The sequence below is a fragment of the Gavialis gangeticus genome, unplaced genomic scaffold, assembly GCF_001723915.1.
Source record: "Gavialis gangeticus isolate Ggan-Ray unplaced genomic scaffold, GavGan_comp1, whole genome shotgun sequence".
In the NCBI taxonomy this organism is placed as follows: Eukaryota; Metazoa; Chordata; order Crocodylia; family Gavialidae; genus Gavialis; species Gavialis gangeticus.
This window is the reverse complement of record NW_017729022.1, coordinates 75,739,186-75,752,507: the sequence shown is the minus strand read 5'-3', so window position 1 is coordinate 75,752,507 and position 13,322 is coordinate 75,739,186. Positions and strand designations below refer to the sequence as shown.

General features: G+C 45.1%; 1 protein-coding gene across 3 annotated transcripts in view; it reads left to right on the top strand.

The window, feature by feature from the left end:
* LOC109296158 (trichohyalin-like) overlaps positions 1-13,322 on the top strand; it is a 41,773-nt gene extending 28,451 nt beyond the window's left edge. Inside the window, exons 4-12 of one of the 3 annotated variants that reach the window (XM_019515416.1) lie at positions 218-251; positions 435-612; positions 2,290-2,518; positions 3,884-4,413; positions 6,893-7,031; positions 8,012-8,205; positions 9,137-9,300; positions 10,741-10,990; positions 11,349-13,322. In XM_019515416.1, the coding sequence (XP_019370961.1) occupies positions 218-251; positions 435-612; positions 2,290-2,518; positions 3,884-4,413; positions 6,893-7,031; positions 8,012-8,205; positions 9,137-9,300; positions 10,741-10,990; positions 11,349-11,573 (1,943 nt within the window). In that variant the 3' untranslated portion in view covers positions 11,574-13,322. Of the gene's footprint in view, positions 1-217; positions 252-434; positions 613-2,289; positions 2,519-3,883; positions 4,444-6,892; positions 7,032-8,011; positions 8,206-9,136; positions 9,301-10,740; positions 10,991-11,348 lie in introns of all 3 variants that reach the window. The other 2 variants (XM_019515417.1, XM_019515418.1) reach the window with 2 other exon arrangements.

The following is a 13,322-nucleotide window of genomic DNA, read 5'->3' as shown; positions in this document are numbered from 1 at the left end:
GGATGCTTACAGGTGCTGAAATAGCACAGCAGTGGGTATAGTGGAAGTAGCTAGACAAATCATTTGTCTTGAAGGTGAACTGAAAATCTCTGTATGAAATAACTGTTTAAAGATTTAGACTTCATTAAAAAAATCCTTTCCTACTTCCCATTCCTTTTCCAGGTAAACGCCAAATGCTCAAATGTCCACTGTTGCAGCGCAGTCAGTAATCGTTCAGGTTGTTCATTGCTGTTGGGGTGCCCTAAAAAACAGTAAGTTCAAATGTTGGAAACAGACTGCTAGATCCATAAGCTTAGCAGGCCAGTTGAAAAACTCAGGGATGGAAGCAACTGGGAATATAAGACAGCTTTTGGTGTTTTTTTCTGTGGTTTTGATTCTAATGCCTTGCAGAAATCTGCCTTGCTTACTAAAGGATTTTCATCCTGTTCCAACAGCTTTCCTACTTGTGGATGGAGACCAGATCCTCCTACTCTACCCCTGGCATCGTCAGCAAAGGAGAATTTAATGGACATATCCCTAGAGGTACCCTATTTACTGAGGGGGGTTCGGATCCTAGCCAGGAGAGAGACTGATGGGTATTACTACCAAGGCCACATTGCCCAACAGGTGAAGGTAAGTCTTTAACCTGAGTGGTGAGTGTAAGTGACTCCCCATTGGTTACGTGTCTGTTCTCTCTGACCTTGGATTCCAAGGGGTGGGTCTCTTTTGGAATACCATCTCTCCCTCTGTTGCTGGGTGGGGTTCTTTTATCATCTTTCTCTGTACTTTCTAATGACATTTCGCCATTTAGTACAAGGAGTCCTGCAAGCAGAAGCAACACAGAAGGCAACATACTTTTGGTGCCTACAGCCAGTTGCTGTTCAGAGCTAGCTGTGTCTAGAGACCAGCTCTGAATATATCCTCTTCACCAAGCTCAAGCTTGACTGGAAGCAAAGTTGAGTAGCTAAAGAACACTTGCAGTAAAGCTGAGCATACTGAAATGTTCTGGGGTCTCCGGGACTCCTTCTTCCACAGGTGTCCCTACTGACATTTGTGGTTTTTCTGAATCTCTTCCCCATCTCTTATCCCCCTGTCATTACTTGGGCCCTTCTCTGCATCCAAACTCCTAGAATGAGGTAGTTTGAGCACAGGATTTTTCCCTCTCTCCCTCTTAAGGATATACAGTTACTGTGTTCTTTGTTCAGTGAGCATGGATGTTTAATAGCAATTGGACAGAGGTGCTTTCGTCTCTATTTTCCAGTTGAAAACGGGTTTCTTGGAGAAGTCACCGTTTACTCAGGAATATCATTGGTATGAGTTCTCTTTGGGTTTTATGATTACATAACTGTGGGCCTCCTTGGTGTTCCTCCCACTAGAAATATAATATCAGCAGCACTGTGTTTTCAACTGAATTTTGTACTATCATACAAGGAAGAGCTGGTTTCAGAACCAAAATGTAGGTGACTTAAATGAAACAAATGTGACTATAGCAAAACTGTGAGTCATTTCACTGAATGAAATGTCAGATTAATCTCATGGAAGGTACTAATTTTGGGAAGGAGAGAAGATGCTGTCATAACCGTGTAGAAGATGTGAGACCTGGGCCAGGGGAAATTGCATATTTGGGGGAATGATGTTTCTGCATTTGGGGTGAGGGTGTAGGCACTTGAGGCCAGAACGGCTGAAACAGCTATTCTAAGTCAACATTGCCAACTCTGGCTGAGAGTGGGAAAGACCATGTACTTTGTCTTCTTGATTAGCAGGAGAGGAAACTGGACTTGCAGAAATGAAAGAAAAGGATGTTGGCCTCTAGGCATTTGTAGGTCTTAACATTTAGATGCCCAGTAATTTGCCAGTAGTGGAACAAGGGCACTACCTGAACGACCCTCCCTCCCCCCATACCTTTTACAGAGAGAGGTTTAATCTAAAATGGTCAGAATTATAGCATTTGGGGAACTTGATCAATTTATTATTCTTTTTATATGTAACTGGACATGTGGCAAAGAACAGTGTCTCAGTTTCTCTTGCTTTGGAGGGGTGGTAGAATTCTTCCTTGGCACAGTGGCTGTGCTGTTCCGTACCCAGCAAGCACACTTAGCGCATTCTAAAACTGCAGGAGGACATGGGCTGTCAAACCCTTTTAGCTACTAATGCAGCAGGTTCTAAGGTTTCACTAACCACTTGCTGTTTCTTTCAATTCTTGGGATTTCTTCTTTTCCCTCTTCCTAATGGAAAGAGCTACCAGCCCCTAGGTTTGGCCATGGGTGAGACTCATGTTTGTCTGGCAAACTGCGTGATTTGATCTTACAGAGTTCTGGGGAACGGTTTTTAATTGAGTTTGAGAGAAGTCGCTTACAGAAAGGCAAGGTGCAGCATCGAATGCAAGAAACCCCCCTCTATGATATCATCCAATATGAAGATGCCAGGCGGTTGCCTCTAGCTCCAGGAGATAGGGTCTTGGCACCCTGGGAGCCCAAAGGTGAACGATATGGCCCAGGCACTGTACTGCAGGTTGCAGAGAGCAAAGCAGCACATTTAGGTATGGCATATTGGCTTACAATCTGCAGTTTGGTTTCACTTGTCCTCCTTTTATTTTTTTCACTTCTCTCTTCCTTTTCCTAAGTGACTCTTTCTTATTCAGTACTGAAGTTAGCGCTGCACTGTGTAGAGTTTTTTTTATGAACCAGGGCCTATGTGATCTCTTTTTCTGCTGTGTAACTGATACCACTTATGACATAATGAGAACCACATACCTCGATCTCTCAGATACTTGGATATAGTGTAAACCTGTAGTTTAGACTAATTTCCACATGCACAAAAGGTAAAATCCTGGCTTGACTGAAGTCAGTAGGATTTTTTTCTGTTGATTCAGGTGAAGCCAGTGATCTCTTACAGCAGGGGTACTCAACCTCTGGCCTGTGATGCCATGTTATCTAGCCTGTGGGGTTCCTCATGGGTTCAGAAAATTCGGCAGCAGGACAGTAGTAGCACTTCTCCCCCAACAACAAATTTCTGGACCATGGGGCGCCCCAGGGCCTGCACACAGCCTCTGGCACCTGATCCCAGTGTGCAGGGCAAGGTAGGGGCAGCACCAGAGCCCAGTCCTGGCATGGGGAGACTGGGCGGGGGCAGTGTGGGCCTCAGAACCCAATCCTGGTGCAAGAGGAGCAGGAGGGGAGGGTGCCAGCCCCCCAGGACCCAATACCAGTACAGGATAAGGGAGGGGGCAGAGCCAACCCCCTGGGCAGTGAGAAGCTATACTGCACCCAGGCAACTTCTAGCCATACCCACACCACTGCCACTTCTCCCAGCTCTCCTAGCTCCAGTGTGACATGAGCCAGGTGGTTTTGCGGGTGCATCAGCGGTGGGGGGGCTTTGCCTGCATCTATGTTGGGACCCAGCAACTGTGAGCTAGGTCCACCCCATTGCCACTTCTCTCAGTCCTCCCAATCCCCGGCTGCGATTTGGGGTACAGCTTCTATCCACCGGGGAGCTGTGCTCCCACTGTAGCCAGGGGGGCAGAGGGTGGGAGCAGTGGTGGCACTGTGGACACAGTTTTTAGATACCTGGTTCTGGCGCAGCTCCCTACCAACTGGAAGTTGCACCCTTGCTATTAATTGGTAGCAGAAGCCAGGGAGCAGGGGGCTTGGGGCTGCGAGAAGCAGCTGCAGTGCAAGCACAGCTCCCAGCTCTTTGGCCCTGGTACAGGCATGGGGAAAGCCGTCGACCTTGATGCAGTGCAGAAGCCACCTGGCCTGTGTTGCACTAGAGCTGTGGTCTTCCAGCCTGTGGCTTGTAAACAGTGGCCCATCCCTGGTATAAGGTATGGTTCATTTGATTTACAAGAGACAGGTTTTGTTTGCTTCTAAAATGTTACCCATGACTTTTTTTTTCCTGTTTTCAGTGCCTAATGACAGAGAAGTGCTTGTGAATTTCTGGAATGGGCAGACTAAGAAGGTGCGTGCTGACCAAGCTCTGTGGATCCCTTTGCCCTTAAGTGAGCGCATCATCTTAGAACTTCAGATGCCCTTGGCAGCCAGGCAGATGCTGGTGGAATCCAGCTCAGACTATCCCTATGTTGTGACACCTGGTTACAGAGCATCAGGGCACTGCAGACATTTAGATCCTGTTCACTGTCAGAGCACCTCACAAGTCCAGTCATATCCTGATTGCTGTTTTCTGTGTCCGTCACTTTGCCATTGCTGCCCTGTAGCCTGGGTACCCATTAGGCCCAGGGTGACCAGAGTTCAATCAGATGATGACCTGATCCCAGGAACAAGCCTGACCAAAGAAGAGCTGAGCAGGAAGACAGAAGAGCAGCTGTCTAAAGGGAGCACCCCCACTTCAGAATGGGTCTCCAGAGAGGAAGAGAAAGAAGAAAAAAAGGCAGCAAAGAAAGGAAGTGCCCCTAAAGACTTAGAATCTTGGATGGAGGTAGGAAGCAAGGTTGCAGAAGCCAAGAAGGTACAAAGTGTTTTAGCTAGACCACAGTGTTACAGCCTCCTTTGGTATAGCTATAGTAATATTCTGCATTCTGTACAGAAAAATTACCAGAAATGCCTGTGCTTTGCTAAGGGTGGGAACCATACATGGCTTTTCAATACGTTTCTGATCCTTTCTTCCTGGAGATAGTTGAAAACTGGTTTATTACCTGGCACTGGTACGAATAGCCCCTCAGCACCTACTGTGCCACTTAGAATCATTGGATCACAACACACTCCAGCAACACCCCATTCTGCTTTTGACCTGCCTCCTTCACTGAGGAGGAAAGAGCATTGTAGAGACGAGCAGAAACCACTCTGAAATTACTATGCAGAAAGGTCCCCAATTACCTAAGGCATTTCTTCATCCATGACACAACCAAATTAAGGATCTGTCCTTTATTGAACTCAGCTGTTTGTGGCATGATTTTTGTTTTTTGGAGATATTGCCTATTGGCTCTAGAGTAGTCCATATTGTGCATTCTTAATGTCAGAATTGCAAGGTCCCTGCTATGCGGCATTGGTGTATGAAGTGAAAGTGTTAAATGAACAGAGAAAGGAAACACTTTATCGCATCCCTTTTTTCTCTCACTTAGTGGCCTCTGGCAATTTGCATAAAGGGCAAAGGGTTTTAAAAGGACAGGTTCACTTGAGTACCTATGTTTTCATGTGCAGTTTGCTGGGATTGTACCTACAATTCATCTCGCTGCACAATTAATTGGTAGCAGAAGTGCCTAACTGGCCATCTGCAAATTGAGATGATAATTGTTTGTTCAAATAGAAGCAAACATGTTCCTGAACACAAATGAGCCTCTTTAGCTTTAACTAATTGGTCCATCAAAGATCACTAAGGCTAAAGTTAGCTGAAGATTTTTTTTTTCATATATAAGCACTCCCATAATTCTAAACAGCCTTAAGCACTCTGGGTTTTTATTTTCTTTTTAGTTTAAGTCTCAGGAGCAGATCCTGAGTTGGTATAAATTGTCGTAGCTCCTTTCACAGCTTTCTGAGGGCAGAAGGAGCCACTGTGATCTTTTAGTCTGCTTTCTTTTATAACACAAGTTATAATTTGAAATCACTTGAGCTATAACAGTTTATGCTCAGTATCTATCCCCTGGGATTTTTCAACCTAATAATGAACAATGCTCTTTTCTGTTTAATTCAGAAGGGCAAAATGCCATTAGGAAGAGGTACGCTGCATACAAGCAAACTCCAGGCTTCTCAGACTTGAACCACAGCACCTTCTGTTATTCTAGTTCTGCCATTAAACCCCAATCCCAGCCTGCTCCTGTAATTTGAGTCCCTGCCAGGGACTCAAAACACTGCCAGGTGTGGGGTAATTTTGGAAGGCAGATAAGCCTAGGAACCAGATAACAACTACATATTTAAAGGATTCAGTTATTTCATTATTCGTCTTCTTTTCTTTCTTAAACCGCAGTTTCATTAGAAAGTTTGGTTTGTAGTTCATCACTACTGTCTTGGCAGTGGTTGTTCGTCACATGAAGGCAACATTTTTCCTGTAACTGAAAGGCTGACCAGTCATTCAACAAGTGTCAGCCAAGTCTGGTTTGGCTTTGCATAGCCAAGAATAGGGCTGTGCAAAGCTTCAGTCCCTGATTTGATTTGGCAGAGATGTGTCCTTATTTGGTGGCCAAATCTTTGAACTGAATCGGAATCCTCCGAATCGACTGAGAGAGATTCAGAAAGATTTGAAGATTTGGACATCTAGAGACAACTTTAAATGTTTTTTCTACATACCTCTAGGTAGCAGGGGCTCCTGAGTGCTGCAATGCTGAGGTGCATGGAGTGTCCTACAGGAGTGCGGGGGGCTCCTCAGTGCACTTGGTAGCAGACCCGGAAGTGGACCAGAAGCACTTCTGGTCCACTTCCGCGTCCACTGGGGAGCATGCAAGAGGGCCCCCCCCCATGCCTCCCTGGCTCGGTGACTGATGCTTTCTGGGTCTGGGGGCGGTCATCTGAGGTCTCCCCACAGCCGAAGTAGTTCCAGTCCACTTCTGGATTCATCACCAAGCACATGGAGGGCCCCCCGCCGCACTCCTGTGGGACACTCCATGCGCCCCAGCATCGCAGTGATCATGAGCCACGCCTGCTACCTCAAGGTATGTTGAAAAAACTTTTATAGTTGTGTCTATATCTGAATTGCTGATTCTCCAAATCAGCATTGAATCTTCAGATTCAGATTTGGCCGAATCGAATCAGGCACAGTAATCCAAATCAACTACTCAGATTGCTGTCCCTGATTCAGGCCGAATCTGAATCGAATAGGGCCCACTTTGCACACCCCTACTAAAGATGGAATTAGTGTGGTAAAGGCAAAATGATAAAGTAGCTTGTTGTGCAAATTCCTGTTACTGACACCTTTTTTTTCCTCACCAGTTCAGGATTTTGGTAATGTTTCTTTCTGTTTCCAAAACCCTCAGGAGTTGAACCGTGCCAGAGTTGATATGGCTGTCAACACAGACAGCTGCCTAATGGAGTTAATGCACAAAGACAGAGAAGGCAAGAAGTACCATGAGGCTGACCCTGAGGCTCATTTTAAGAATGATCCAGGTATTGAAACTATATCAGTTAGCAGTTGCACACAGACTTGAGACTTGCCTGTCCAGATCAGAGCATTAGGCTGTCATGTTTTGTCTCTTTTCTCTGGCAGCATTGAAGGCCTGGCATTTCAAAGGAAGATGAGAAAATGCTGCAATGAACCTGGCCAATTGTGTTCTATTATATATAGGTTCAACTGGTTGTGCATTTTGGTGATTGCTCATCCTTCTCTCAGACATGAAAAAATCCTTTCTGGCTCCTTCAGCTGCCACTATGTGCCCTGAAGCAAGAGCTTTGATTACTTTTATCTTATCATTCACTGCTAATGTTATTAGTCTTGAGATTACCCTTGCCTTTATAAAATCCATCTGCTTTATTTGACTTGAATGCCTGTGGCAAAGCATTGCACAGATTGACTATATTCTGTCTGTCCTCTTATATGCACTGTGATTACTACTTTTTAATGACATTATGTAAGCCTTTGGTCTCATATATAAAAACGGACTGGTTCATAATCTAAAATACCTTTTAATTAAGATCCTTTAATTAAGATCAGTGCCTTCTTCATCTAAAATAGATTTGTAAAATACGCAGGCACTTGGCTGTAGACCAATAGGCTGAAAGCCTTCTGCAGCCTCACCAAACTGCTATTGCCTTTGCCCACTCTCTATCAGGTCTCTTACCAAGAGAGTCTGAAAGTGGAATAGCAAAAATGTATATGCCCTAACAGCCAGTATTGCAGCCCTATTCCCTACAGCAACTCTTGTCTGTGAGCATAGTGAATAGTCAGTTGAATCCTGAGTAAAAACTCATGCTTGCCTATGTTAGCAATTTTTTTTAAAGTGGTGACTTGTTTTTTTGGTCATTGAAAAGATCTCACTTCCTTGAAGAGAAAAGTTAGTATTTATAATTTTTAGGTGAATAGATTTTTCCTTCTGCTTGTCCACTTTTCCTAAAGCGTGTAATTGTTATATTTCTGATGTGTCTGAAAGGTCTTTTACAGTCCAGAATTGCAGAAGGTCCAGCCCAGCAATCCCAAACAAACCCTTCCACTAAAGTCCATGCTTTCAGCACTTCTGGTCGCCAAGCTTGGTTTCACCGAGTGGATCAGTCTCTAAAGAAAGACCGCTTGACTATTGAATCTGCCCTGTGTGTGCGGAGACCCCACAGCTCTCCAACTGTGCAGGTTAGAAGAACCAAAAGTATTCTTAGAATAAAGCAAGGCCTTTTAAATCAGTTGAATAAATTCAAGGCTAACTTGTGACGCAAAGACCTTTAAGCTAATTTCCTGAAAGGTTATTTTTATAAGATCCTGATTAGAAATACAGAAGTCTCATCTCTGATTAGCTGAGTTTCAGTGAAAGGTGAGTTGACACTTTTGCATGGTTGACTTTTAATTCACTCTCCCAGTGTCTTAGATGCAATCAGCTCTTCTTATCCTCTAGCTTCACACCAGCATATATTAAACAGTTTGAGCATTTCTGTAGTTTGTGCCAATTGCCAAGAGAAGAGCAAAACCTCAGCTGTGCCCTGAGGTCCCTGGCCACACTCTCTTGACTGGACACTGAGGTACCCCAGCCTTATCTCTGCAGTAATGAATGGTCATACCATAGTGGGGTAGTCCTCCTGAGGTAAATTGTGCTGCTTTATGCCAGCAACAGCCTCATTTTTCTCCATGTTGGGAAGTGACACCATGATACAAATCAGAAAGAATGTCTTTACACATGCTCCAGGATGGAGGGATGCGGCACTTTAATTAGAGCGGCTCCAAGCGTCCAAGAGTCACTCTAGCTTCAGCACCCACAGTGTCACATGTATTGAACAAGCTCTAGTTAAAGCGCCCCCACCACCATTTTGAAGTGTGGGAGTGCTGAATACATGTGATGCAGAGGCTGCTGGAACGTGCTAATTAGCAAGCTCCAGCAGACTTGGCTAACAGAGTCTGTTCCAATGCATGCTAATTAGTGTGCATTGGAGCAGATGCCCAGCACATGGGTAGGTACCCAAAGCTCCCAGTGCTTGGAAACAATGTCAGAAGGCCAAACCTTTCTGATCTTACAGGACTTGAGTTCACTGTCGAAAAATATATTACTGTTATACACAATTTTTTGTTTCAGAAATCTGCAATTACCAATGCAACTGAAGAGAGCCTGAGAGAGGCAAACTTCGATGCAGCCAGGATTGAGCACAAAAGGCAGCAAGAGAAGCAGAGGCAGGTAAAGAGGGAGCAACAACAACTGGCAGAAGGCCTGAGACGCCAGCTGCTGCAGGACAGCCGCAGGTAAGGATCTCCAAGGTCAGAGAGGAGCTGGAGGAATAGAGGGGAGACTTCAGCAGCTCCTAAGCATCATCCAGCCCTTTACAACCCAGCATGAGATATTCAGTAATATATGCTTCCTGAGCTTATGTTCTGATACCCTCTCTCTGTCTTTATTGCCCATTATGCTATTAGCTGAGTGTTGATCACAGTTGCTTTCTTAAAAGACTGATCCTGATAAATGCTGAAAGCCCTCTACTTTCATACACCTCAGTGGGAATGGAGGGCACTCAGAATATTGGAGCAAAACACCAGATAGTTTATTTCAGATGTTATGGTTATGTTTAGGCATCCTTTCCACCTCCTTCTCCCACCACCTGGAGTTTAAGCTTTTCTTTGTTTTTTGACTGATAGATTCCTAGTAGCAGGTCAAGAAATCAGAAGGATCTTGTAAACTGAAACTTTATGTATTTTAGAAGCAGAAGAATAAAAATTATGCCCAGCTGAGGAGACTGCATGAGCAACCGGCCGGTGATACCAGCATCTGGCTGTATACACTAGACCAGATTGTGGCTGCCCTCATCTTTAATATAGTGGTGCAGACATTTCCCAGCATGTGCTCTATCTTGATCTGATATCAGTGTATAGTGATCAAGAAAGAACAGCATATTCTGGGAATTGGAGTCTCAGGATGTAGCTCTATTTTACATTAAAATACTTATGGCTTTGTGCTGCAGGTTAGGGGCCCCTTTACCAAGGTCTGAGCTATACTACATAGTTTTGTGGTTAGTACTTCTGTTCAACACTTACAGCTCCCTTGTGACAGCAGAACCCCTCTTTTCTGCTGGCAGAGCAACATCAGCTTTCTGCCTAAAAGAAGGTTTCTGCTGATGCCCACCAATTGGCAGAGGCATGTGTACTTATGCCTTCCACTGGCTGCTGTGATGCTTTCATCAGCTGGTGTCTTCCCAAGGTTCACTGCATGCCCTGCCAGCAGCTATTTAGTGGAGCCAGGTGGATCTGGGAGAAGCCTCATGGATTTAAATATGTCCTTGTGCCTTTTCCTGTGGTGGGTGCTGTCCACTGGCAGAGCTTGTTTAGATAAAGCCTATGAACATACAGCACCCTTCAATGGGAAGCAAAGCATAATTCCATATGGGCCTGAAAATGCCAAGTGAATAGAAGGAAACAAAACATAATAACTAGTAATAGCTGTGCAGTTGAAAAATTCAGCCTCATGAAAATGCAGGCAAGTGAATTATTGCTCATTTTCAACCATCCATACTAATTATGAGCAGGAGTTTGGCCAGGACTTCCAAAACCTTTCAGAAAGTGGCACAGTACTTTTAATGGCCACACAGTCAGGACCTCTGGTTTGTATCTCAGCCATTGACACACCTGGGGATAGTCTCTTGCCTTTGTTCTTCTTTCTGAGTTGTTTTGGAAATATACTTTTGGAAACAGGCAGAGATCTCTTCAGAGAATGTTGCAAGGGTTGGAGAAGCAGCTGGAGCACAATGAGCAGGCCTGCCAGCACATGGTACAGCTCCAAGCTGCCAGGGCAGAGAGGAACAGAAAGGAATCCTCTCTGCAAGAGGAGGAGAAAAAAAAGGAGACTCAAAGGCTGCAGTTCCTAAAGGCACAGCGTCTGCAGAGAGAGAAAATTCTGGCAGAATACAATGACAGGATCTCTGACCACAACAAAAAGAGACAGGTGAGGGCTGTTTCATGAATGCTTTTCTTGGACTCTTTGTAGCTCCCTGTTGCTGTCTAACTTAGCAATATCATTCGGAGATACTTGTATAACCTGATTTTTAATGTGTGCAAACTGATGAAAAATGAGACAAGTCCACATGGGAAAAGTAAGACAGTCCGTGTCTCTGTAACATACAGACTCTGCTGATACCAACTTTCCACAAGAGATCATGGAGGGAACAGCATACAAGCTGCTGGCTGGCAAATTCACAGCTACCCCGTCCCACTTTTTCCCAGTAACAGGCACAGGGTGGACAGGACTTCTGCATGAGAGCATGAGTAGGACTTTGAACATCCTTTCACTTATTTTTCTGTAGGATTTGCTCAGGACCAGAAGGCAGTCCCAACAGGAGATCTTGAAACAAGAATTACAGGAGCAGCACGCTCAGCAGAGAAAGCATGAGGTTACCAAATGGAGAGCATTCCAAAAGCGGGACCAGTTGCATCAGAGACTGGAAAAGGAATGCCAAAAACATCAGGACCTCCAGCAGTACCTCAGGGAGCAGAGCCTTTTGATGCTCCGTGCCTCCTTGCTGTTGTAAAAAGGCTGCAGTGCAGGTAATCAGTCCCCTGAGCACTATCTCACGTCTGCTATATATGTTGTAGATGTGAACCAATGTACTGGGCCTGAGTTATAATGCAGTGATGAGAAACAGATGACAGTCATTCTTGGAAATATTTATATCTCCTCTTGAGCATAGCCAGAGTCTATTTGCAGGTACCCGTCCCTCACAAACCTTTCTTGTTGGAGAGGTGAATCTATCTGCTGTGAAGACAGTCAGGTCAGTAAAACTGCTGGCTGGTTTCTATTTTGTCTTACATGCTAAATATGTAGTGACTTGGGAGGTGGACACAATCTAGAATAGAGATGAGATATAACATGCATCAAAGATGTTTGCATTGTGATGTGCCAGGACAAAAAATCCAGCTCTGTTGAGTTTCTGACAGAACCGTCCAGCCAGGGAGCAGAAAGATGACAGGCTGTCTCCTATAGAAGACCACTGAGACTAGACCTGCTGCGCTGTCTTCTGAACTCTTTAGTGCCAAGAAGATATAAACCAACTGAGGGAGTTCAGAGAAGAACAGCAAAATGGCAGAAGGGTTTTAGGACTAACTCATATAGGAGACAAAGAACACAAAGCATACTACTACCAGGCAAGGGGACATCAGGCTGTAAGTACTTTCAAGCTACAAACCCAGAGGGACAAAATGCTGTATGCTAGTAAAAGGGGTATGGGTTAGGACTAGGGAGGGGGAAAGACAAACAATCAAGGCAAAAAAAAGTCTGGAGAAGCTTCGTGAAAGGGAGAGTTAGCAGGCTGGTTAACTGTCCCAGGAGACAGATGGAAGTCACAACCCTCCCCCCCCCCAATACCCATTTAAAAGTATTGGGTTGTATTGTTGGGGATAGTCCTGGACTGGCAGAAGAATAAGCCTGCTAAGTGTTTTTCTGCTCCTTATGGAACAGAAGACTGAGAGCACTTTTCTTCTGCACAAGGTTACTAAAGTGTGTTTAATACACAAGAAGCCTGTAGAATAGGAAAGGCAGTCGTATGGCATTCTATCAGGGGTACAACTAGGACATGGGTCACTGGGGCTTGACAAGGTCCAGACCAGAGTCACGAGTCAGGGGGTCTAGAGCAGGCAGCTGTAGGTATAAAGGACTGGGACATATGTGATCAGCAGACTGGAGCTAGCTGTTGAAAGATGGGTGTCTGGTCTGGAATAAGGAGTCAGCAGGAAGGAACCAGGAAACTAGGAATCAGTATGCAGAACCCTAAGAACAAGAAGTCAGATGCTTGAGGGTAGGCAGAAACTAAGCTGTTGAGCACACAAGAGCTGCTTTTATAAGCAGGCAGACACACCCATGCAGGCAACTGGGGCCACCTGGAAGCAGTTAAGCTGCTGACAGCCTGGCCTGCTCAGCTAACAAGGGCCAGCTGGGGGCTTTTCAGCTTGTCTGCTGCCTGGACTTGTGAGGCATTCTTCCCAGTGCACGTGCTATAGTGGCATGGTATCCTGTGAGAGCCCTGAAAAAGGGGAAGTCAGGGAAGAGTTGTGCATAAAGTTTGTGGTCATAGAAATAGCTTAATTCACATGGCACAGTGAGGTGTCAGTGTCCAACCTGCAGCATTCAGCACAAACTACCTTGAAGTTTCTCCTCCCAGTCAAGAGGACACTTGCAAACAAGACAGTTGGTGGAAGCACGGTATGTGAGTAAGCTGGACTGCTTGTTACCAGGATTGGTGCAGAGGCAGAAAGGAGTCTGTACAAGAGATCAGAGCTTTGGA